General features: G+C 37.8%; 1 protein-coding gene across 3 annotated transcripts in view; it reads left to right on the top strand.

Annotated features, from left to right (window-relative positions):
• Positions 1 to 14,399: 14,399 nt before the first annotated feature.
• cux2b (cut-like homeobox 2b) overlaps positions 14,400 to 24,960 on the top strand; it is a 107,440-nt gene continuing 96,879 nt past the window's right edge. For 2 of the 3 annotated variants that reach the window (XM_058390606.1, XM_058390605.1), the window contains exon 1: positions 14,401 to 14,636. In XM_058390606.1, the coding sequence (XP_058246589.1) occupies positions 14,574 to 14,636 (63 nt within the window). In that variant the 5' untranslated portion in view covers positions 14,401 to 14,573. Of the gene's footprint in view, positions 14,637 to 24,960 lie in introns of all 3 variants that reach the window. The other variant, XM_058390607.1, reaches the window with a different exon arrangement.

The raw sequence follows: 24,960 nt of genomic DNA, 5'->3' as shown, positions 1-24,960 counted from the left end.
GATCATTTGCATGTCAAAACGTATTACATGAAGAAGGACAGAGCAAAAATATAGGAACGTGACTCACACGTTAGGGTTTCTTTTTGCACATGTATGCCCAATAAATGGCTCTGAATATTTAGTCTTGGTTTTAGCATTTAGTTTCACCTGTGAAGACAATGTGAAGATTTGTTGTTAAAAATGATAAACTCACACAAATGTCTGAATATAGGAGAAAAACACAGTATTTTGAATCTAAAAAATGCCAACCAGAGCATTGCACAAAACAGTGGCCAAAAAAGCTAAAAAAGAAAGAAGAAGAAACCACTGGTGAACTGAGCAACAGATACTGAACAGGTCAGGCAAGGAAAACATTGTGGGAGCTGTGAAGAAAAACCCCAAACAACAGTCAGTGACATCACCACACCCTCTACAGGACAGGGTGAAGGCATCACAATCCACTATTCAATAAAGACTTAGAGAGCAGAAATATTGAGACCATACCACAAGATGCAAACCACACATTAGAAGACTCAGAAGGCCAGATTGGAATTCACAAAGAAATACAGAGATGAGCCACAAACAAATATACAATATTAACAATAAAAATTTAGATGCCCAAAATTCATATAGATTACTACACTATTTTTCTCAATGTTTATTTTGCTTATTCATTTTTGCTTTGGAGTCAGGTTTAGTCAAGTCTGGTCATTTCTAGCAGTGTAAGCACTTAGAAGCCCCAAGCAATCAGGGGGGCATCATAAGAAAGCAGGGTTTATTATTAAAACACATTACTTTTGAATTTGGGTTGGTCAGAAGTTTCTTGGTAACACAACATGCTATGTTTTTTGTCTTTTTAACTACAAGAGCAAAAAAGAGGGTGCTGAGGGAATAGCTGTTTATGTCTGCTATATCAAGTGATAACAGGAACCAACAAGAGTAAATACAAATATAAAATGAATTATAAACTGCCAATTATGACGTAATTAAAATGGCTGGATATAAGTGTAATAATACATTTTGAGACATATTCTATATGGAAAATAATGAACTTGAAATTTGCGGGATACTGCTAGAAATTACACTGGTAGAAATGGAGGTTAGTAATAAGGAAAAAATGTGTTTTAAGTTTTTTTTTCTCCCCAGTAATAATATTTGACAATTCTACTATAAGGGAATATTTTATATATTTTATATATGTTTTCGGTCATTATCCATCTGTTCTGTGAGGTATCACCTTATCAGTTTTGCAGCCTTTGACTGAATCTGAGTAAAACTCTATACACTTCAGAATTCATCCTGTTGCTTCTGTCAGTAGTCACATTGTCAATAAACACCAGTGAGCCAGTTGCACTAGCAGTCATACATGCCCATGTCATAATACTTCCTCCACCATGTTTGACAGATGATGTGTTATGCTTCAGATCATGAGCCTTTCCTTTCCTTCCATTTTGATCCAGAATGGGTCAAGCTCTCTTTTTTTTGTTCTGTTCTAGTATTACTAGTGGCTTGCATCTTAAGGTAAATTCTATATATTTACATGTATGAAGGCCTCTCTTGATTGTAAACTTTAAGACAATTAAACACGTACCTCCTCAAGAGTGTTCTTAACATGGCTAGATTATTTGATCGGAAAAAAACTCTATGATCATCTGCTTGTGTTTTTACAAGCCTTTCAGTGTTGCTGAGCTCACCAGTACATTGCTTCCTTTTAGGAATGTACCAAATTATTCAAAGGTTTCTGCTTTGTTGTTTCAGAACTATACAGTCTCCGCTGAAAATATTGGAATAGTAAAGACAATTATTTTGTTTCTGCTGAAGACTGCATTTGTTGTTAAAAAGTATAAACTCAGAAATGAGAATCAGAAAATCAGAATCAGCTCTCAAAATCAGAGAGCTGGCTATGGGAGAAAAGACAGTTATTCTGAAGCTGAGAAATGCATAGCCAATATAACAATTTGGGAGGTCATGAAAAAGAAGGAAACCACTAATGTTATAACAACCAGACATCAAACAGCTTGGCCAATGAAAACAGCAGCTGATGACAGAAACATTGTGAGAGTTGTGAAGATAAAGTCAAAATCATCACCAGCAAGTTAATCACCAGACCTTAACCCAAATGTGCATACTGAAGAGAGACTGGAAGGAGAAACCCACAAAAACATCACAAAAGAGGAAAACACAAGTTTGATGATGTCACTGGGTTGCTGGCTTGATGCAGTTCCTTCCAACAAGGGATATGCAAACCAAATATTAAGTGTTAGTTACTTAATGTTGATCTTTTTTATCTCAAACCCACATGTATTGCAAAATTATACTTGTGAAAGTGACTTTATTTTACAATATTTGAGCATTTGGTGGGTTTTTCAAGGTCCTTACGCACAAAAAGTCTCACCTAACCAGATACTAATGCACTCACCTAACCAGATACTAACAGTTAAATGTGAGTCACTGATCAGAACTTAGCTCAGAAGTTTAGCTGATCTCATAAATATTATGTCTTCGTTAAAAACCCAGACACTCATGACAAGAGTCAAGCAAAGAAACAACCGAAATTTAAAAAAAAACAAAAACCCCAAATAAACAAAATTTGCAAACAAAAAAGTGTTGGGAAGAAGTTTTGCTGGCTTCTCAGTATGAAAAAATTGTTAGCTGGGTGTGGCCTGCCTCTCTTCAGCAGAGGATCACTTGCATTACTCACCTGATTGCAGATGTGGAGGTAACTGTCCTTGCTCTGTGTAATTAACTGCATCCATCAGCAGTGTGGAAAGCAAATAAAGCCCTATTTTTCAGATACATGTCAAAATGTGATATACTACCAATGTTTTTATCATTCTATGTTCTGAGAGATAATTTCACAAGAAAACATTGTAAAGACTGTGAAATATTTTCCAGTAAGTTATTTTACAATAATTACTAAGATTTATAAAAATTTATATTTAATCAAGCTTATATACTTTGGTGCCATCTGGTGATCATAGAAGCATAAAACAGTTTAGAGAATGTTTCAGAATGTAGATATTGTAGATACTGTAAAATAAAAATGAAATTTGACTACATGCCCTCACTAATCTGCATTGATAAAATAATAATAATAATAATAATAATAATAATAATAATAATAATAATAATAATAATAATAATAATTATTATTATTATTAGTAGTAGTAGTAGTAGTAGTAGTAGTAGTAGTAATAGTAGTAGTATCCCTTCATTAGACCGTGAGCAGTGCTTCATTCAACCATAAACTCTTTGTTTTACATTAATTCAAAATTTTTCAGTCTTAAAAGGTTTCATGTCAGTATGTTTTGTCCTCTCAAGTCCCTGTACATACACATCCAGGAAAGTCATTATTCATTGTGCAAGCAACAATCTGTATAAGGTGTAACTCTCATCTAATTTACTACTTACAGAAAATATACCTCTATTGATGACACTGAAGCTTTTTCCATTTTTCCATGGTCCATTTTTATTTTAAAGATTATCCAAAGTAGACACAGTCCAGTAGAAACATTTCCTAACACAACGTATCATTCTCAGCATGAAAATCTTCAACAATATCAAGCACTGGACTTTTCATTAATGAATGTAATGAAAGCAACCTAAGGGAGCACAATGGGTACATCAATAACCCATGAATAAAATAATTATTGACTCAGCTGATATGGCTGCTGCAATTGTCCTGGGAAAGGGGTTGATGAAAAGCAAAGTATTCTACCATAATACCAATAATACATCCACTATAACTAATCCTTCATTTAGAGCTTTCTTAGATTTCTTTTTTAAAGTGCACAAAAAACAAAACAAACATGCATCTTATGGAATTTGTATACTGTCCCAGTTTCCATTTTTAAACCTAATCCTCCAAAAATGTAAAAAGATGTTTATAACCATCAAATTTCTGAAAGATGTCAGCTGATGGTCTTCACTACTGAAAGTGCACTTTTGCATTTTTCACCTTTATCATTTTGTAGCTTTTGCCTATTTGCACTTCCAAAGAGATTATTCATAATGTTTTGAACCTTGAACCATAATAATTTGCATTTAAACATGACATGGCAGTTGTGCTTTTAAAGTTTGATAACTCATTGATGATGATATGCTGTATGTCAGAAGACATCTTTAGCTACTGAGGGACACACATCTGCTAATGTAAACATTTAGACACTGACACTATAATTATGCAATCATTTAGACATATGAATTAAAAGAAGTTCTTGACCAAATTTTACATTTTACTGTTTTACATTCAGCCACCCTAAGTCAGCAGTGTAGGTAGAGGTTAGTGCTACTATTCAGAGACACTTTCTGTGCATTATTCTAAAGGACTCTGACACACTGGGGCTTAGTTAACACCTCAAGTGCTGTAAAAGTTGACGTGGCTCCCAGATCATTTCTGTTAATTAATCCATCTTTGTGCTTAGCACCAGTGTGAAGGCTGGTGGCAGCTGGAGCAAAAGAGATGCTGCAGCAATGGATGTAAAGTATAAGTAACTGCCAACTTTTCTCTTCTCCTCGATGTGAAGCAAATGCTGTTTCTGCTTCTACAATATTTCTGTCACTCACTTGCTTTTTATAGCCATTTGCGTGTTTGCAGTTCCGTGTTGTGTTTAGATGGGTGGAAGAAAATAGAAATTGGGGATGTGTGTGTGTGTGTGTGTGTATGTGTGTGTCCATCACTGCCATTTTGGATTAGTCTCACATTTATCCTGTTTGTGTTGCTCTTTTCGACTGTCGCAATAATTCTGAAGGACTGTCTGTCCTTCTCTATTTTCCACCCAAGTCTCAGGCAGCTGACAATGTGTGTGTTTGTGTGTGTGTGTGTGTGTTATTCATAGTGTAAATAATCTCACTACTCTAATACTGCTTGACAGACTCTGCATTCACCAGTTATTCAGCAGTGTTACTAAATGTGAAATGCTCTATGCTTTCTCTGCAATGAATATGGTTTCATATACATATATACTTCATATGAGCTAGTAATGGCTTAATTGTACGTTTGTAATACTTCATTTTCAAAAAAAATCATTTTTGTCCTTAATATAGTGATAATGTTGAGCATATACAGAGGTTGGACAATGAAACTGAAACACTGGCCAATTTAGTGTTGGAGGTTTCGTGGCTAAATTTGACCAGCCTGTTGGCCAATCTTCATTGATTGCACATTCCACCAGTAAGAGCAGAGTGTGAAGGTTTAATTAGCAGAGTAATAGCACAGTTTTGCTTAAAATATTGCAAGGCACACAACATTATGGGTGACATATCAGAGTTCAAAAGAGGACAAATTGTTGGTGCACGTCTCGCTGGCGCATCTGGACGAACCACATCCAACAGGAGTAACTGTGGACGCAAGAGGAAGCTGTCTGAAAGGGATGTCCGGGTGCTAACCCAGATTGTATCCAGAAAACATAAAACCTGCTGCCCAACTCACTGCAGAAATAAATGTGCACCTCAACTCTCCTGTTTCCACCAAAACTGTCCGTCGGGAGCTCCACAGGGTCAATGTACATGGCCGGGCTGCTATAGCCAAACCTTTGGTCACTCGAGCCATTGAAACGTCGGTTTCAATGGTGCCAGCAGCGAAAATCTTGGGCTGTGGACAATGTGAAACATGTATTGTTCTCTGATGAGTCCACCTTCACTATCCACATCCGGGAGAGTTACGGTGTGGAGAAGTCCCAAAGAAGCGTACCACCCAGACTGTTGCATGCCCAGAGTGAAGCATGGGGGTGGATCAGTGATGGTTGGGCTGCAATATCATGGCATTCCCTAGGCCCAATACTTGTGCTAAATGGGCACATCACTGCCAAGGACTACCGAACCATTCTGGAGGCCCATGTGCACCCAATGGTTCAAACATTGTATCCTGAAGGCGGTGCCGTGTATCAGGATGATAATGCACCAATACACACAGCAAGACTGGTGACAGTGGACTGATGAACATGAAAGTGAAGTTGAACATCTCCCATGGCCTGCACAGTCACCAGATCTAAATATTATTGAGCCACTTTGGGGTGTTTTGGAGGAGCGAGTCAGGAAACGTTTTCCTCCACTAGCATCACGTAGTGACCTGGCCACTATTCTGCAAGAAGAATGGCTCAAAATCCCTCTGGCCAATGTGCAGGACTTGTATCTGTCATTCCCAAGACGAAGTGATGCTGTATTGGCTGCAAAAGGAGGCCTTACACCATACTAATGAATTATTGTGGTCTATAACCAGGCGTTTCAGTTTCATTGTAATGAATTAGTGTGCTATGATTAATTTTTTTCTTTTTATTATTATTATTATTATTATTATTATTATTTATTTATTTATTTATTTTTACAAAGATTTATAATTAGCATAGTGATGAAGTGTTCCTGTTTCCAGCTCCTATTTCCTGGGGATCAGCTGTAGGATTATACGGAGTGCTGGGTGTTGACAGGTCCCTGTTTAAGAACTGTTTGATTGGTAATCCATTGAAGAAGGGGATTATTTTCAGATACTTCCACTGTTGCTGTAGAGTGAGAAAAACAGCAGAGAGTGCATTTCTGCTCTTAAATCTGTACAACATGGATGGTTAACAGCTATCATCCTATCAGCTGCACTGTTGCAGGAGAAATCATAAAGTGTAGTCTTTTAAGAATGTAGTGTACAAATGTAGTTCCTATAATAGGTTAATAGCATCTGATTTGCTAGACCAGTGCAAGATTTTTGAACTACTCCTCCAACAAGGATAAATCTGTGCCAGTGGTGATAGATGCTCTGCATCTATCATCCATTACTAGTGCAGCACTTAATGGATTAGCAAGTATGTCCTCAAGATGACAAGACAGATTGGTCTTTTGGGATGAATGGTAGACATGTGTGTTTGCTTGATCTGAATCCTGATGCATCCAGACTGAACCTTTTCTGCAGGGCCAGGATACTTCAGGTGGCTGTGCACCAGACTTGTTTTTTCAGTTGAAATGACTGTACACATTTACATAAATCCTATCTATAATCATGTCTTTATGTCAGTATGGGTCATATAAAATCCCTTTGTACCATCGATGTATTTAATTTTGTTAGCTTTTTTTTTTAATGATTGTAAGGAATTCAGAATTTCAGTGTTTTAGAGACAATAATATGTGAAGTACAATCTTATTATATGAAGTCATCGGCTGTATCCTTCCTCCTTTGCTAAAAATGACATGGCGGATATCCATGCAGAAGGCAGTGGGCTATAATTCCTTACTTTATAGGAAGCTAGACAGATAGGGTTTACTGAGGTTTAAACACATAGCAGAAGAACATATCTTAATTTAAGGGATCAATGTCTGTTAGTTCACTTTAGAAGGTGCTTAACACCTAAACTCTGTAGGTTTGATGATTTTGCAAGTTAAGTAGTGTCCCAGTGCCGTATTATTCACAGATCAGGCCCTAGATAAACTGCAGTTATCATCCAGGAACATGACAGTTGTGTTGAAAGGTAAACTTAGAGTCTGGACTTTTACATTTCTTTGTCCCAGTGCTCAGCCTCTTCACATTGTAAAATTGACAAAGGTGCTGCTAGTGTTGAGCATGTCTTATTTTTGTCTGTACAGATTCTGTGCTACAGTTTTATCGTAATAAAAAAGAATTAAATGTATTAAAAGAATGACACAATATAGAGCCACTGTTTTGTAACCATTCACTTAGTCTGCCATATACACTTTTTACACAACACAGTTTGTGTTGATTTCTACTATACAAAGTATTGTTTTTGCCGGTTTGATTCCTGAGATATTATAAAGTTATAAATCACTGTTAGTTAATGGCTGGGTCTAATGGTAAATGGAATTCATATCTCAAACAGGCAAAAACTAATAGATCACATCAGCACAAGTTGTAGTATTGGTTAGATTTTGGATTGGTTTTCAGCTGAATGTGGCTTAAAGCACTGCAAAAGCAACTACGTTATTAAAGTTGTAATCTAACATCTTTTATTTTATTTTATTTTATTTTATTATGCATGCAACTATTTAGGACCTTAATTTGGATTTTTTTTAAAAGATGAGAAAAGAGAAGTTATGCAATGCAAAACTCTTCTGTCTGCTTTCCAATGCTGAAAGGCCCTGCTCCTCACTTACCCCAAATTACATAATTACATTCTTACAACTTTAGTCTGCCAATGCTGTCTGTACAAAAACAGGCAGGCTGATAAATTATAATTTGGCCCCTCTGGATAAAATGACTTCTGTAGTTCCTCGTCTTTTTAGCCCAGTTTAAAAAGGACTATTTCCATTTAGACTAATAACCTCATATATGTGTTCACTGTTATCACAGATCTAAATGTGTATAGTCTGTTCTGATATTTTATCTTACAAAAATTGCTAATAACTGCTAATTTGCCTATATTTCCATTTTTGTTTCTCTCTTAAAAGAAGAAATAAATATAAAATGAAAATTATACATGAAATATTTAATATTGCTTTCTGTACAGTATATGCATCTGCCTGATTCATCCTGATGTGGAATCTCGTGACTTGAAGGTGTTCACTGCTGCTGAGGATGGTCCCATGTAGACTACCTGGAGACACATGCTCATACTCATCAGTTGCTCAAAAATCCTGGTTACAAAATTCCACATGACTATACATTGAACAGTTATAGAAAGGACATTATCTGGATAATGACATTCTCTGATATCACCCAGATGAGGATGGGTTCTTTGGAGACTAGTTCCTTCAAAGTTTCTTCCTCATATCTTTCTTCTTGCCACAGTTGCCCTGGCTTGCTCATTAGGGATAAATATGAAATCAAATTTTAAACTTTGTGCTTTTTATATTCTTGTAAACTGCTTTGTGACAATATCCACTGTTAAAAGTGTTATACAAGAAAAGGGGAATATCCTTAATTGATGCAGTGAGTAGCTTCTCATTTCTTAAACAACCATGTTGAAAAACATGTCCTGCGGTCATGGAAAAGCTGTTACTCTGTTTCAGAATGGTCAAATTATTGGCCTGCATCAAGCAAAGAAAACAACTAAGGAGATTGCTGAAACTACTAAAATTGAGAACAGCCTGATGCGTTATTAAAATCTAGAAGGCTAGTGGTGATCCATTAACTTTGAGGAAGAAATGTGGTCGGAAAAAAATCTTGAATGATCGTGATCAGAGATCATTTAAATGTTTGTTGAAAGCAGATCTTAAGAGAACAACAGTAGAACTCATTGTTTATGCTATGTTTAATAGTGGATGTAAAAATGAAAGAACTTAAGGGATTAGGAATAAACAGCTGTGTAGCTTTATCAGTGAGGCTAAACAGAAAATGGGCATCAGATTGCTAGGGAGCATAAAGAGTGCACTCTGAAGAAATGGAAAAAGGTTGTGTGGTCAGATGAGTCCAGATTTACACTGTTCCAGATGGGTGCATTAGGGTAAGAAGAGAGGCAGATGAAGTGATGCACACATCATACCTAGTGCCTACCATATATGCATGTGGGGGTAGTGTTATGATCTGGGGTTACATCAGTTGATCAGATCTAGGTTAAGCAATGTTATGTGCCCAAATTGAGGCCACCTACTGCCTGAATATTCTGAATGACCAGGCATATTCCAAGATGACTACACAATTCATTGGGCTCAAATTGTGGAAGAGTGGTTCAGGGAGCATGAGACATATTTTCACATGTGGATTGGCCACCACAGAGTCCACACCTTAACCCCATTAAGAATCTTTGGGATGTGCTGGAGAAGACTTTATGCAGCAGTCTGACTCTCCCCTGACCAATACAAAATCTTGGTGAGAAATGCATGCAACTCTGCATGGAAATGCATGTTGTGACATTCCACAAGCTCACTGAAACAATGCCATAATGGGTGCCATAATCAAAGCAAAAGGCGATCCAACAAATATTAGTGTGTTAGTTATAGGCAGTGAATTATACATGTATAGTGTATTATATAAGTATAATATTTCCAGTAGACCACTGTATACCTTTAATGACCACTACAGTGTGTCTCTAGAAAAAGGGAGCGGGTCAAACAAGAAATCAAAACATTAGATGTAAAAGATCATAATTTTGTGTTTTATATAGTAAGCATTTTAATTAATTACAAGATCCACTGACAATTTTGCTTTTTCATTTTGCTGTCATAGGCCTCACCACATGTATTATATTATAGAATCTTGCACACTTCAAAATTATGTTTTAAGAGTGTTTCAATGACTGATTGTTCTGTTAATTCTGTTCTGCCCGTGTCTAATTTACATTCAAAAAAGTTATACATTTCATACTGCGTACAGAATTCTGAACTGTATATCTGTATGACTTTTTCAATTCAATTTATTTGTATAGCGCTCTTAACAATGGACATTGCCTCAAAGCAGCTTTACAGAAGTATAGAAACAGAGAAGAAAAAAATATATAAAGTTTAAATGAAAGTTACTATTTTATATTTTATCCCTAATGAGCAAGACTGTAGAGATGGTGGTAGGGAAAAACTCCCTGTGATGACATGAGAAAGAAACCTTGAGAGGAACCAGGCTCAGAAGAGAACCCATCCTCATTTGGGTGACACTGGACAGTAAATAATGTAACTGTAACTAAATAATGTCCTTTCTACACCAGCAATCAAGGGCCCATGAGGAACTATTAGGCCACTGTAGTTTCTGAGTTCATTATAGACACTAATTTCTTGCTGTTACAAGCTGACATATGTAACAGCAGATCTGTGACGGTGTGAAAGTCTCCAAGTGGCTCTGTTCACGGCTGTCTCCTGGTCACAGGCTGTCCACACAGATCCATCCACAGCATCAGTGAGCACCACCAAGCAACGAGACTCCGACCAGGGGTAGAGGCAGTAGTCACACTGGAAACTCAGAACACTGGGAGCTTGGGTGTGGGACATATAGCTTGACAGAGAAAGACAGAGAGAGAGAGAGAAAGATATTAAGTATGCTTGTGATCATGTGATGTTCAAAGACAATGTAGATTATGTGTAAAGTGCAGGCAGGGACTCTGGCAAGACTAGCTATGACAGCATAACTAAAAGGTGACAGAAGGTGACAGACATGAAGGCTTCCCGGGACATAAAGCGTCCAACCACTTCACAGTCAGCAAACCCGAACGATTTGCAAGGGTGGTAAGGTGACAGCATCCAAACATCCCAGTACAACAAACACTCTATGACCATGAACCTTCCAGATCTGCTCCTTTACCTAAGAAAACTATATATTAAAAGCTTGACTAAACAAATGTGTCTTCAGCCTAGCCTTAAACACTGAGTCTGTGTCTGAACCCCGAACACTAATTGAAAGGCTGTTCCATAACTGTGGGGCTTTGAAAGAAAAAGCTCTGCCCCCTGCTGTAGCCTTTGTTACTTGAGGTACTACCAAATAACCTGCACCCTTTAATCGGAGTAAGCATGGCGGATCATAAATAACCAAAAGATTGCTCATGTACTATGTCGTGAGACTATTTAGTGCTTTATAGGTCAGTAATATTATTTTATAATCAGTGCAAAATTTGACTGGGAGCCAATGAAGTGTGGCTAAGATAGGAGTGATGTGTTCATATCTTCTGGTTCTAGTTAGGACAGTAGGACAGACACTTTTTCGAAATTCAATCAGACACTTGTGCATGTTCCTGGCACTCTTTCTTTAAAAAAAAAAGTCTATGCTGTTTGTTGATTTCCTCTCTCTGAACATTTTCTACCTGCCAAATAAAACTTGGATCTGAGGTGATATGCATCTCATATCACATAAGTACAGTAACACACAATAAGTTGTTAGTATTCTTATGAAATACAAAGCAAGAATACTATCACAGCAATACAGTGAAAGATTTTTCCCAACATCTCTATCTGCAGCATTTAAAATAAGAAAAAATCTGTTGTCATAATGTTCACAACTCAACATATCCTGTGGTTACATAATTTCAAAAAGAATGTGGGCAACATTGTCACCTCACAGCTCCTCATACCTTACAGTTAATTTCTGAGCATCGATACTGTCTGTATGGAGTATTTCTACATGTGCTCTGGTCTCCATGTCTGTTTCCTCTGGGTTCTCCAGATTTTCATTCACTGTCCAAAATTATGGGCAGGACTCTTAGAAGTGAATGAATGTGAAATGCAATATGGTGCAGTTTGATAGGCTAATATCTAATTTAAGTATCCTTGCCTTGTGCTTTTGGACCAATTGTTCCTTGGACCCACCATGACACTGAAAAAGTGGCGTCGATGGCCGGGGATAAAATGATAGAGGTCTTTCTGAATAAAGTATAAAATGTAGCAACTTTATCAACGGTCAACTAGGTACTGATTAAGGCTGATTTATATAGTATCTGTTGCCTTGTACACTCTACAGAGGAGCCACGAGCAAACAGTTGAGAAATTATTGAAAGCTTGTGAAAAAAAATTTAGTTTTTATTAATCTGCTGTTCTAAGTTGACAGATAATCAGGTAAACATTATTATATATCAAAGATAATTTGAGGTCTGTAAGAAGTGTTGACAACCTGATGATTTACACTAATTTACACTGTTATTTCAGCCATCTGCAGACGCTTGCAACACACGCCTGTTTAATGCCTTTTGGACTCAAGACTCAAGCCAAGAACGAGTTGTTCAGTTATAGTCAAATGTCCACATGTTTTTCGCATTAGAAACATTTTTTAATTGTAAATATTTAATTGGTTTGTCATTGTAATATGTGTCAAAATGGGCAGTATTTCTAGTCTATTTAGAATGATCCACTATTTCATATCACCAAACCCTAATGAGTCCTTGTTTTGCAGTGAGGAGGCCAACACTACCCAGAAATCTGTGAAAATTTACAACTCTCATTGTTTCATTGTTCTCTGCAAATGATATGGGGGTGGTGGAAGAAGCACCTTCAAAATATTTCCACATTTACATCTGAAAAAAAGTAATATGCACGGATGCATCCTGCTTGCATATCAACACTTATTTAAATTTCAAATTTAACAATGAACCCTATGAAAACAGGATACATTATTGCCTTCTTATGAGACTGATGCAGTGTATTCCCCCTGAAGCCATAAATAAAAGGCAATAAAACTGAAACTTTTAATAAGCCCCTATAATATGTCCCTTAGGGGGTTTATAAAGTGTATTTAGCATTTCAAGATAAAGAAACAGTTGACTCCTCGGCCCAGTTTGGCATTAATAACGAAAAGAAAAATGACAGATGTGTTCTCATTGTAATTTTGTGCAACCTATGATTTCAAAATGTTTAACTATGAGAACTGAATATTATCTGAAAATGATTAAATCAATTCGTAACTGCCTGGGTTTTTTTTTTTTTTGGAAAACAATACAGTGCTGTGCATATTTGAGTGGAATCTTCCCTCTAATCATGTGAGCTGAGAATCTGATAGCTTTCTAAAATCTTTGAAATGTCATATGGGTAGTGACATGTAGTCTCTGCCAGGTCTACAGCTATTTTACTGTCTTGACAGTTCTGATTTTTAGGAACCAAGACACTGATCTATTTTAACAGCCTACAAAAAAGGTCTTCCACAAGAGGGAGCAAGTGATGTTAAGAATTCATGAAAAGTGCTTTTTGCATTTCAAATGATTGAAACGACCGACAATGTGAACACATATCTGTTTTAGTAATAAATGAAAAATAGGAGAGTAAGATTGTTCTACATATGAATCAAAGTGATAGACAAAAATAAGGAATCATATTCCACACTTTGCAGAATCATAGTAACAAAGCTGAACTTCTCTGTCTAATAATTAGAAAATAATTATTAAATAAATCTAAATCTAAAATAAATATAAATATAAATTGCCTTCGTATGCATATGTGAAACAACATAGCTGGAATTTGGATTTAAGCTGTTACTATTTATTATTATTATTATTATTATTATTATTATTATTATTATTTCTTCCTTTTCGAGCAAAACAGTAACTTAAAATCTTGTTTTTCGCACTCTGTACATTCAGCACATAAATAACAATGTGTAAATAAAACAATGTGTAAAGTTTGCCTTTACAAAAGTAGTTTATTTGTTTAAATAAACACAAAAGCAAATGACACATATATTGTAATAAAACGTCATTTTACGTGTCACTGGTCGCCTTTTCAGGTATGATCATTCCAATAAGCATTTAGGGGAAAAAAACCAAAACCAGACTGATTTCAGTTTGTAGTTTGTACTTGTTCATGTTTCAGATGCACTATACGTTGAGATCCGAGCCAAATGTTTACAGATCATCATTAAAACATTGAACTTTCGCTATAACGCTACGTGTCTTTTCCATTTAGGCACAAATACATATTAGTGAATTATTCCGTTGTCCTCCTTTTCGATACCAGACAATATCGATCAGCGCGTTACGTCAGTATCGATAACTTTCCCGAACCAAAATCAAGTGCACTTGGCCAGTTAATCCCTGGACCGCACCACCCGAGTGCGTTTTCTTCTACTTTTCTAAATACATCATCTCGTCCTGCCGCTCCGCTTCTTCACTCATCAGCGTTAAGTTTTTAGGGGGGCTGCTATTTTCATTACATTTTTTTTACGTGGAGGAGCGTCAACGTTGCTTAACGAGGGGAATCCAGCCCATATATTTATTGTAGCCGGTGCAAAAAAAATCTCCTCAATATACCCCAAGATGGCCGCCGATGTGGGATCGATGTTTCAATATTGGAAGAAATTTGATCTACGGCGGCTGCAGGTAGGTCATCTCTCTCACCTCAGTGCACTAAACAGTCGTTTACAAGATATTACACGATGCAAAGAATAACATTTTGTTTCGCGGCGACTTTTTGTGGCGGAACAAAAGCCGTTGCATTGATAGTTATTAGAAATTGATCCTGTTCTGCCTTTGTTCGGTTCAATCATTGATCAGTGGCGGAGCGGAGCGGAGAGCAGCGCGGTGCCTCTCGACATGCACTGCTTTTCCGAGCATTTCTCTCTTCTTCCCTCAGCATTTCATCCGCTTATCGCCCGCCGTGCTTCGACATAGAAACTTTTAATGCTCTCGCGAGTCTTGGTGTCTGCACTTAACTTTTTAAAAGGCGTTTATTCTGATCAGTTTCCGAGGTGGCGCGTGACTAATCCGAGTGCGACTGATTCTGCATGCTGGCAGAAACCGTTTCTTGTTCATTGACGTTTATATCCTACAAGACATGTTATTATTGCTTATGTTAATGTTAAGGCAATGCTCGAGCTTTAATCCTGTATGTTTGTATTAATTTGAGGCTGCACTTGTGATGCTCCGCACCATGAACGGGCTTGTTAGGAAAAGTTCTTCCATTGAGCTTTGTGTATTTTTTGTTTATCTTGGCAAGTGTAATGCTAACTTGTGCATGATATCGTGTTATGTTTGCAAATAGGGTAACTTTCAATATGTTAATTATCCTCAAGCTAGAACCTTGTTTTGCGTTATAATAGGGAAAAATATACAGCTTATTGTAAAGAACCACATCCCTATTGTTTTAAATGACAAAACTGATTTAACGCTACGCTAATTATTTTCTTTAACCTAGGGGTAGTCTACAGCTTCTACGCAGTCACTTTACGTTTTTTTTTTCTGCGTAAATAATGCGGTCACCGCTCGACCAGAGACAAAAGGTTTCGTCACGAGCACCGATGTTGCGTTACGATCACGCGGCGCAAACTGCTGTGTTTTTATCGCTGTGTGGCAGCTTGCAAAACGTAAAGCGTGCTTTTATGTGTCCGCCTGGTTTTTCTCCCTGCATTGTGAGCCATGCTCGGCCAAGGACTGTGTAATTGCATTCCCTGCTAATGTTTGTAAATCAGCCTGGGCCGGCGCAAGGGCACCGTCTGAGGCGCGTGATTGATGTCCTGTAACATGAGAAATGACGGGAGCATGGAGGGAAAAAGCCGAGCCGGAGAGGAATCGCGTTTTGCGCCGCGGTGTGTGGCCGTGTGAGTGAGTGTGTGCGTGTGTGTGTGTGTGTGCGCGCGCGCGTCTGTGCTCGGAGCCGCTCGCCGACACTGATGGGTTTAAATGTTTTCTGATGGAAGCAGTGGAGCGGTTCGTTCGCGTTTTAGTTTTTCAGACGTATAGACACTGCGTGCGACGTTATGTTTCCGTCTCCATAGACGCGATCGACACTGATATTGATTTGTGCAAAGAGCAGATGTATTTTGCACGGAGATCCCGTACAGAGTGATGAGCAGTGATACTGTAGCACGCTTGGAATGAAGTGTTTGAGTCGAGGCTAGATACACTGACAGCACTGTTATTCCTAACCCTAGGTCAGTGCAGGTCATTATTTGAAACCTGGAATTTGATTTTTGAAAGCAAAATATGATTGTTTTGACATTTGTAACCACACAGCAAAGACAAACCTCATTTTTAAATGGAACACATTCAAACAGATGGAACTGTAAGCAGTAGTAGCCGATATTATTGAATTTGCCATGCTGCAGGGTTTGACCACTATGGTATTAAACCCGTGATACCTGCTTCCCAATTGTGTGCATTTATTTATTTATTTATTTAGACTGCACACGCTTGCACATGTGAGACTTAAGGCGTTACTTTGTTCTGTGAGTTAGTCTAGGTCACACCTGGTCTGGCTTTATTGATGTGTTCACCTGCACCCGATGACAATTCAAGGCAGTCTGAATGCAGTTACTGAAAGCGCTGTCAGCATCCTTCATTTTTCTTCGTATCACATTAGTTTGTTCTTACACATACATGCAACCCAAACTCCAGCCTATATACTGACACATGACAAAATATACGAGGATTTTGAATGAGCTGGCGCATTTTATATCTAAATATTTATATCACACTTTTCTTAGATATTAGACACATGAGTGTTTAACACACAACACATTCAGGTGTCATATTTTGCTATTCTAATAAGATGTATTTTGACAAAGGTTTATGAATATTATATTGTTGTCATCTTGCATTGGGTCTTTTTCTCTTTGATTCATACCCTTTAAAAGTACACATGCAAGGATAATAGATGTCAAACTGCAGTTCTCACACAGCGTGCTGTAGTTGCAGAGTTATTCAAGCGCAAAATTGCCCAGTGAATGTGAATGTGTTTAAGGAATTACCTGGAAAAATAAGGCACAAAACAAAATGAACTTGGCTAAATTGTAGATAAATTATGTGATAATAAATGTGATACACATTAGATCAGTTGCAAACCGTTGCATGATAATGTCATAGAATGTCTGCTATACAAAACAAAATTAACAAAACCGATACTTATTTTAGGAGACATTATCATTGTTCATGTGTCATGGCCACTGTGCCTAATTTGTACCCTTACCTATGAACCTGAACTTCACAGAGATCCATATATGAGCCTTAAATATAGACTATGAAATATTGGAGAGACCAAACCTATCTTAGAGACCTATGAAACCATAGACGTGAGTCACATTGACAATTTGTTTGCATCAAAAATCTATAGACAAGCTCAGATTACAGTCCTGCCTTCCTCAAAAATCTTATATTGTCTTTCTCGTCAGTTGTTGTGCTCTAACCTTAGACCCCTTGGGTGGAAATAGTCTACTTGCATCGACCAATAGGGGATATGTGGGGGATCTGTGGCTGACAGTTGATTTATTACCCTCTTTTGTCTGTGTTGGTCTGCAGCATTGCATATGGCCGTGTCAGATGATATTTGTGTCTGGGATCTGTGTCCTGGGTGTCGGGACAGTTGCCCTCCAATTATAATAAGTTAAAAGCCAACTGCTGTATTGCTATTACACCTCAAGGGTGTTTCCATAATGTGCCCTGGTTTACAAGACTTGATCTTTTTGAAGAATATTCAGAATACAAAATGCTCTTTGAGATTTCTGATCAAAAACACCAGCAATGCTATTGTAGGTGACACATATTTGGTTTAATATTTTAGGATTCTGTCTATGATCACACAGCTAGGTTCTTGTTGTTGGTTAGTGAGCTTTTATTGCCAAAAGTGAGTGTGAAGAAAACTTTTTACGTTTTAGCATAGTCTTACTGAGAAGTCCTCCTAGGCATAAACAAGATGACACAGAATGGAGAGTGAGCAGGTTCTGTGACCTTGGTTCCTGCTGGTCTCAGGTCACTTGGCCGTTGCCTTGGTAATCATTCACACCAGCCAGATGGCAATTCCATGGGCACCCATCTAAAAGGGCCAGTCAAGAGGGTCTTGGTCCCAGCTAGTAGGAAACAGGCTTATTCACTTCTTTGTGTGGTATGACAAAATAATCCACAATAAAAATCTGCATGATTAAAATGAGTTTGGATGTGTAATGCAAACCTTCCTCACTCTAATATTTGGTGCCTCCTCCAGATACTGATTAAAGCCTGTTTCAGTGTAAGTTAGGGTTGAGTCTATATGTAATGATCTGTCACAACTTTTGTACTTGATGGTACGTGCCAAGTGTTGGTTTTATCAAATACAGTTAATTATTCAGTCATAAAAAAGAATAGAAATAAGAAAATGAACAAAATCATGATTTTTAATGATCATATAAATATTCATTTCTTAATGATGGGATTTTATTAATGTGTTTGCACTGTAATTCTGCATGTGTGGCTGTGTGTGTATGCATGCCGCACAATGACAGGCTTAAATGTGTGTTTGTGGGAGCGACAGAGTGGTACATTTATGTTTAAGTTGTCCAGTTGCATAAAGACACTAGCATGATTTAATGTGATACACACTGCTTTATTAATTAGAGAATAGAGCATAGTGACCTTGTACAGACTGTTAACTGATCTGACACATTTTCCATACTGTGGCAGCAAACATTTCTTAGGCCATAATAATATGTTGTTTGTATCTGAAGGCTCAGTCGCTTTCAGGTGTGAATGGGCTCAGAAACACAAGAGTTCCGATACCTCTGCACAACTCAGTCTCTAGCAGGCAGTAACAGGATCATCAGATGGTGCCACTGTACTGCTTTCCATGAACATTAGTTACAGCTACTGCTATCCTCTTTGGAGTTTTTCTTTCCCCCCATTTTTTTAGAGCTTTTATTTAGTTGCAACAAAATGAAGGTTAAGACAACTTGTTTCAGTGTTGCACTTGTTCACATCATAGTAGATCTGCATTTATTGTTGCCTTTCTTGTTTTTCAAATGTGACATTCTGTAGGGTTGGGTAGATTCTGCTGGGCAGTTTCTGAAGGATTTACAATGATGGAAAGAACAGTGTTTTTGCTGAGAGGAAACCTTAAGTGGAAGGTGTCTTGAAGGATGAACCAGCTCCATAATAGCACCTCAGAGAATTCACACACTAATGTACAGAAGTCAGGCTCTGCAACCAATCACAGATTATCCACATATATTATTAATTATAACTGCATAATAGTGAATAGGTAGTGAATGTTTGCATTGCTGATTGTCAAAATGCAGATCAGAGATCCTTTTCTGTTGATGCTTTAATCTGCCGTTGTGTGTTATAAGACAATTCTTATCCACTGTGCTTGTATGATTACAACCTCTCTCACTGGCTCTAAATCTCTTGTGAAGAAGGAAAAAAGCCTTGACAATGGGGCGAATTGAGTTGTGAGGTCCAGAAATCACATTCTTCAGCTTTGCTGATAACATTAGGGAAGAAGTGAAACTGACTCAAGCTTTAAGCAGGTTAACCTTCCTTGCTAGATTTTGGGCTTGAGACTTCAAAACGGATATTCAGCATGAGGTGTGGAGTGATAAACTGTATTCTTTAATGCTGTGATGGGCAACTATTCATAGAGTAGAGAACAGGTCTGTCATAAAACGTCGACTTAATCACCGTGACCCTCCAGGGGATTGATTTTTTTCATACCTGTCCAGAGTCATTTTCTTCCATTCACACCAAGTGTTCCAGGATAAACACGGCCGGTTTGATACGCCTGTGCTCTTTTTTTTTTATAATGATGGTTTTATGCACCACACAAAGAAATCCACTCTCTAACATGCTTGACGTGATCTGCAGGTGCATTAGCAGACTGTTTGTCTGTGTTGAATTGAAGTAACATGGCCCAGACAAGAAGCACAAGCAGGAATGTCTGAGCTGATGAAGCATTATGTTGACCTTCATGCTTCAGAGCTGACCCTTGCTATGCATGTGTGTGTGTGTGTGTCTGAATGAGACTTTACCCAAGCATTGGCTCACCACTACACTTGATGCATAAGCATGATGCATGCCTACAGCTTAAGCTGGATCCCCCTTCGAAAAATCACTAACAACGTCCCAAATGGATAGATCCTCAATTTTTCACTATTGATCTGCACTGGAGCACCACAGTCCTTCATGGCAATAACTCTCAGCATTTTCATATTAATACCTTGTTCTCTGACGCTCCTGGGGATGACTATGGGCTCAGTGCAGGAGTAAATAACGAGGCTTTAACAAAACTTTGGGGATGCATTAGTTCAGAGGAGAAAGAGCCTTGGCTTTTCTCATCTTCTTCAACCCTGCAGTGGTCTCTGTAAACCTTTCTTTAAAAAAGGAGAGAGAGATAGCTAATGGCTCATCTGTATGAGTATTAAGCTGTGTCTCCTCTTCCCTGTTCGCAGCCAGAGCTCGGCCCGATGGGCCATATTGAGCTGTGTACCAGTAGAGCAGCCCTCTTTATTTGTTTTGCCTGTCTGGTGGCAGAAATTCTGAGCACCCGTCTTTCTTGCGCTTTTTAGAAAGCCTTTATTGAATCCGTCCGTTCTTCTTTCTATGTCTTCCCCCATTCTCCCACTCTGCTGTCTGCCCATTTCGTATCAGGCAGTGCTTCTGTTGACGTAATTCAGTTCCCCATTGTCAATTCTGCCCTTCAGGAATAAAAGGAGACCCCTTGATTGTGTGTGTGCACACATAGTGTTTTGTCTGCATCTATGCGGTGAAGAAAGTATTTGTATTTGAATGCAAATTCATGATTTTATCGCTCATAAAATAGATCATTGAAGCATACATTTGAGCACAGCCTAGATTTTTATTAGATGGTCATTTTCTTGATGCGTTTAAGTTATTAGAGATACTGATAATATGCTCAGCTTTTTTCTTTATTCGTCCTTCATTCAGGATCATTGTAAACATATGAATGGGTCCATTACACATGCAGTATGAGAACAATACAAATTCCCAATATCAACTGATAACATCAGATTTAATTATAGACCCTATAGATTTTATTTTGTTGTTTTTATGTCTTATCAGTGGATATGATAGAAGTGAGCAGCACTAACAGAAGCACTGTTAATTGTTAGACAAATATTGCATACCTTTTGAGTTTTGTTCCTGTTCACTATTTACAATTATAATAATTTCTATTTTGTAGACATTAAATAAATGTTTCACAGAACTAATTTTTATCCTCACCAACAATTTTGTTCTATAGTTTTGCTTCCATTCCTTTAGTAAACTTAATACTGTGATATTTGTTGTGTATTGTAAAATTGAAAGATATTTTTGTCTAATTTCCTATCCTTAATGGAAAACATGTATATAAGCAATAAAAAGTGTAAATCTAAGAAGGTTATTTTTTAACATTTGTGTGAAATAAAGTTGCTTCTTCTAAATTATGTGGAAACAAATATAGTTGCTGCCTAACAGTAATTAGAAGGGTTATTGAAGTAGTCATAAGAAAAAGTAAACACAGCTAGTCAGTGCCTGGGGTGTATCTGGGAACAACATTTCCTGGGTACAAAAACTGTCACTCACTATCATTTTTCTAGGATCAAATATTATATTGTCAATATCATAATCATATTCTTATCAGTCAGTCCATCTAACTGCAAAGTTGAATTAATCAAACTGTAGCATTAATAAACAGAGATCTGTGCTTAGGTAAACATGGGATTATCAAAACTAGTAAACAAAAGAACAATAGAGGTGTGTTCAGTTAATGTTTGTGTCTCAGATCTCCATATTGGGGCTAATGCACCACTTTCATTCTGTCTCATAGGTTATTTTACAACATAATGTGTTATTTTTGGATAATCATTTAATTCTACGTTTTGCAACGTGATGTCCTTACCCTTCTCCCACAAAAAGGGTTGTTCAGGCATTTTGGACTTGGATAATTTCAAATAATTAAAGCAGGCTGAAAAAGTGAATTGAAATGTTCCCATTCAAATCCTTTTGTAGTATAATGCATCTTTCTCTTTTTCCAGATGAATTTTTTTTTTCTTCCTCTCTCTTTTTTCCCTCTCTCTCTCCTTTGCAGTTTTCCCCAGACAGGTTCCACAGTGTTTTAGAGGGGATGGATTTAATTGCTCTGTGGGGATTGGTTGGTGGTGCCGGGCTCGGCTGTTTAATTAGTGTACCCTGCCGGGATTGGTTTAATGCTTTGTGATCTTGAAATTGTCTGATTGTTCAGCCCTCTGGGGACCCCCTTGCTTTCTCACTCTTTCTCTCTACCACTTCCTCTCTGTGCTCTTGCTCTCTTGTGCTCTCTCTGTCTCTCTCTCTCTCTCTCTCTCTTTCTCTCTCTCTCTCTCTAGCTCTCTATCTCTCTTGTGTGCATGGCACAGAGAGCAGCAGGTTTAGCTAAACAGTGTGGTAGGCCTTGCTGAAGATGGGAAGCACTTTTTTCCCCTTTCCCCTTGAGGCTCAAGCAGTGGGGTGTAAACATGAGGGTGAGTGTCATCACAGCATCTCACTTGGGGGCCCTGCTCTTCACTCCCTCTGTCGCTCCCTCTTGAGCTGAAGCAGACTCAAAACTGTCGTTCGGGTTACCCATGGCTTCACTGTAGGGACTAGAAAGTCCCTGTGAGATGAGACTTTTTAAACTCAAACGATTTAGTGCAAAATCAGCAGTGAGTGTTGAGCGATTTTTTTTAAGTCTGTGCTGGAAAATGAAACTAGCATGTAGCCTTACCACATTTACGCAGTGGTGTAGGAGACACTACAGCAGCCTGCCTGATGTGAGAGGGCACTGCTCAGTTGCATGATCAAATGAAATTTTTGTAAGCAGTTTCTTGTACCATACCTTTATGTTGACACTACACTGTGATTCGGTGGGGCCTTGGCTCTGTCAGCAGCCTATGATGACTTTTTGAATATAAAATTGCTATATATTAAAATATGGTTTCAACCCACTAAATAGCTAGAGGAAAAATGCTACTGTAGACATCCACATACCCCATGAGAGGAGGCCAGTCTCTTAACTTGTGGAGTGGCCCCCAGCATTTAAGCTGTTGAATGCCTTTCTAAATGCCTTTCTAAAGGGTTAGTGGAGGCTTCCTTTCAGAAGTTGAATCAAAACGCCTCAGTCACTACTGAACATCCTTAATCACTACTCCTCATTGTGCCCTAATATTGTACTTACTTATTACACTTAGCTGGTTATAACAGGGAGGGCCACTGATGGTATAGCTAATAACTGTACTACATGAGCTGCCGTGTAAAATCAATACGTTTAAACTCAGTTTGATGAAAATGCAGTTTGCCTTCTAAATCATAACAGACTGTAGGCAAAGGTTTTTGCCTATTGCCTTTCCATATAACTCAATTACCTAATTCCTACAAAATCTTTATGGGTTGTTTTGAATGTTGGATGTTTGCTCAGCTGCCACTAAAGTGATAATGTGTGAAACCTCCTAGGTTATTTTATGTTCTACACACACTGTGTTATTGATTGAATTTATCATTTTTCTCTGCAATATAAGATGGTTGGTGTATATGTAAATGTCGTCTGTGAGCTTTTATGAAACCGCATGTTCATGCAGCTCCCACAGTGCTCTCTACACTGTCCTTGAGCTCTGTCATATTAATGATCAAAGCGCCACAAGAGGAGTCTTTATCTGAGCCTATACTCATCACCTCTGTATTCATTTCATAACAGCCATCTAAGGAGCTCTGTTCCATTTCTAGGACTGTTAATAGTCTGGCCAGATTTCTCTGAAATACTATAAGCAGCTCCAATTTTCCAGTGTTGCGAGAGAAAGTCTGCTCTTTCTGCAAGCCTGCTCTTTTTTGTAAGTCTGACCTCTGGTTTAACCTTTGCTTGTGGAAGTGGGTGGAAATTATTTGCTATGCTGATAGTGTATTAGACCTATTGTGAATGGTGTGTGACTTGACACTCTCTTTTTCTTTGTGTTAATAGGAGTGTGTGTATTTTGTTTCCTGTTCACTTGTCTCTTTCGTGTCAACACTTGTATTAGTTGTGTTGTGCTTACTCAGCTGGCTCACTCTGAAGGACACATGCATACCAGTGATGGGTGAAATCCCAAACCAGTGTGTTTTATATTGTTTGAAAATATTTTCAACATTTAAAATACTTTTGAATATATTTACTTTTTTCAGCTCGAGTCTCATGCTGAATCTCATCTTTGTTCTCCCTTGGTTACAGACAAAGTAATTTTGATTGTTGTAAGTGCTGATGTTTGAGATATGTGCACAGTCACCTTGGTGGTATTAGATGAGGAAATTACATTGCGTGAATGGGGTAAAGTGGGTTTATATATCCTCTCCATGACCGGGCCACCTGCCCTTGGTTTTGGCTCGGATGCAGCAAAGAGTGTTGACCTTAACAGTTATAGCACCAGCCATCAGATGCAAATTAAGCATTTCCTCTTGGAACATACATAGTTGCCAGAGTAGAGGGAGTGGGTGCTGGGAGTTAGTGTGCGTGGGTGCAATTTATCTCAGGCCAAAATCAGTGTTCTTCATCTGACTCATAAGACACACACTATTTTAAACTATTTTAGAAACTTGCACCTGTATGTTGCTGCATCTTTTTTTTTTTCTTCAAATAATTTTAATACATTTGCACCATGCCATATATCTTTGTTTGAAATGGCTTTCTTATGAGGTTTGGGGGGACTTGATGGTTGCCATAAACTAGGAAGTGAATATAGTATCACATACTCATACACATATAGTATAATAATTTCCTAATCACAACAAGAGTTCCCAAAACAGACTCCACTAAAATTGCTACAACTGCCTAAGCTTTTAACATGATGTATTATGATATTGATTCATTATTATGAATTCTAATAATAAAAATACAATTATCTATCGTTTATTGGTTCTTCAAAATTTTATTTAAAACTTTGCTTTACGATAGGGACACTTCAGTGTGCTCTTGTGTCAG

The sequence above is a fragment of the Hemibagrus wyckioides genome, linkage group LG05 (genome assembly GCF_019097595.1).
Source record: "Hemibagrus wyckioides isolate EC202008001 linkage group LG05, SWU_Hwy_1.0, whole genome shotgun sequence".
Taxonomy (NCBI): Eukaryota; Metazoa; Chordata; class Actinopteri; order Siluriformes; family Bagridae; genus Hemibagrus; species Hemibagrus wyckioides.
Note: the sequence above shows the minus strand (reverse complement) of the source record. Positions and strands in the feature narration are given on the sequence as shown.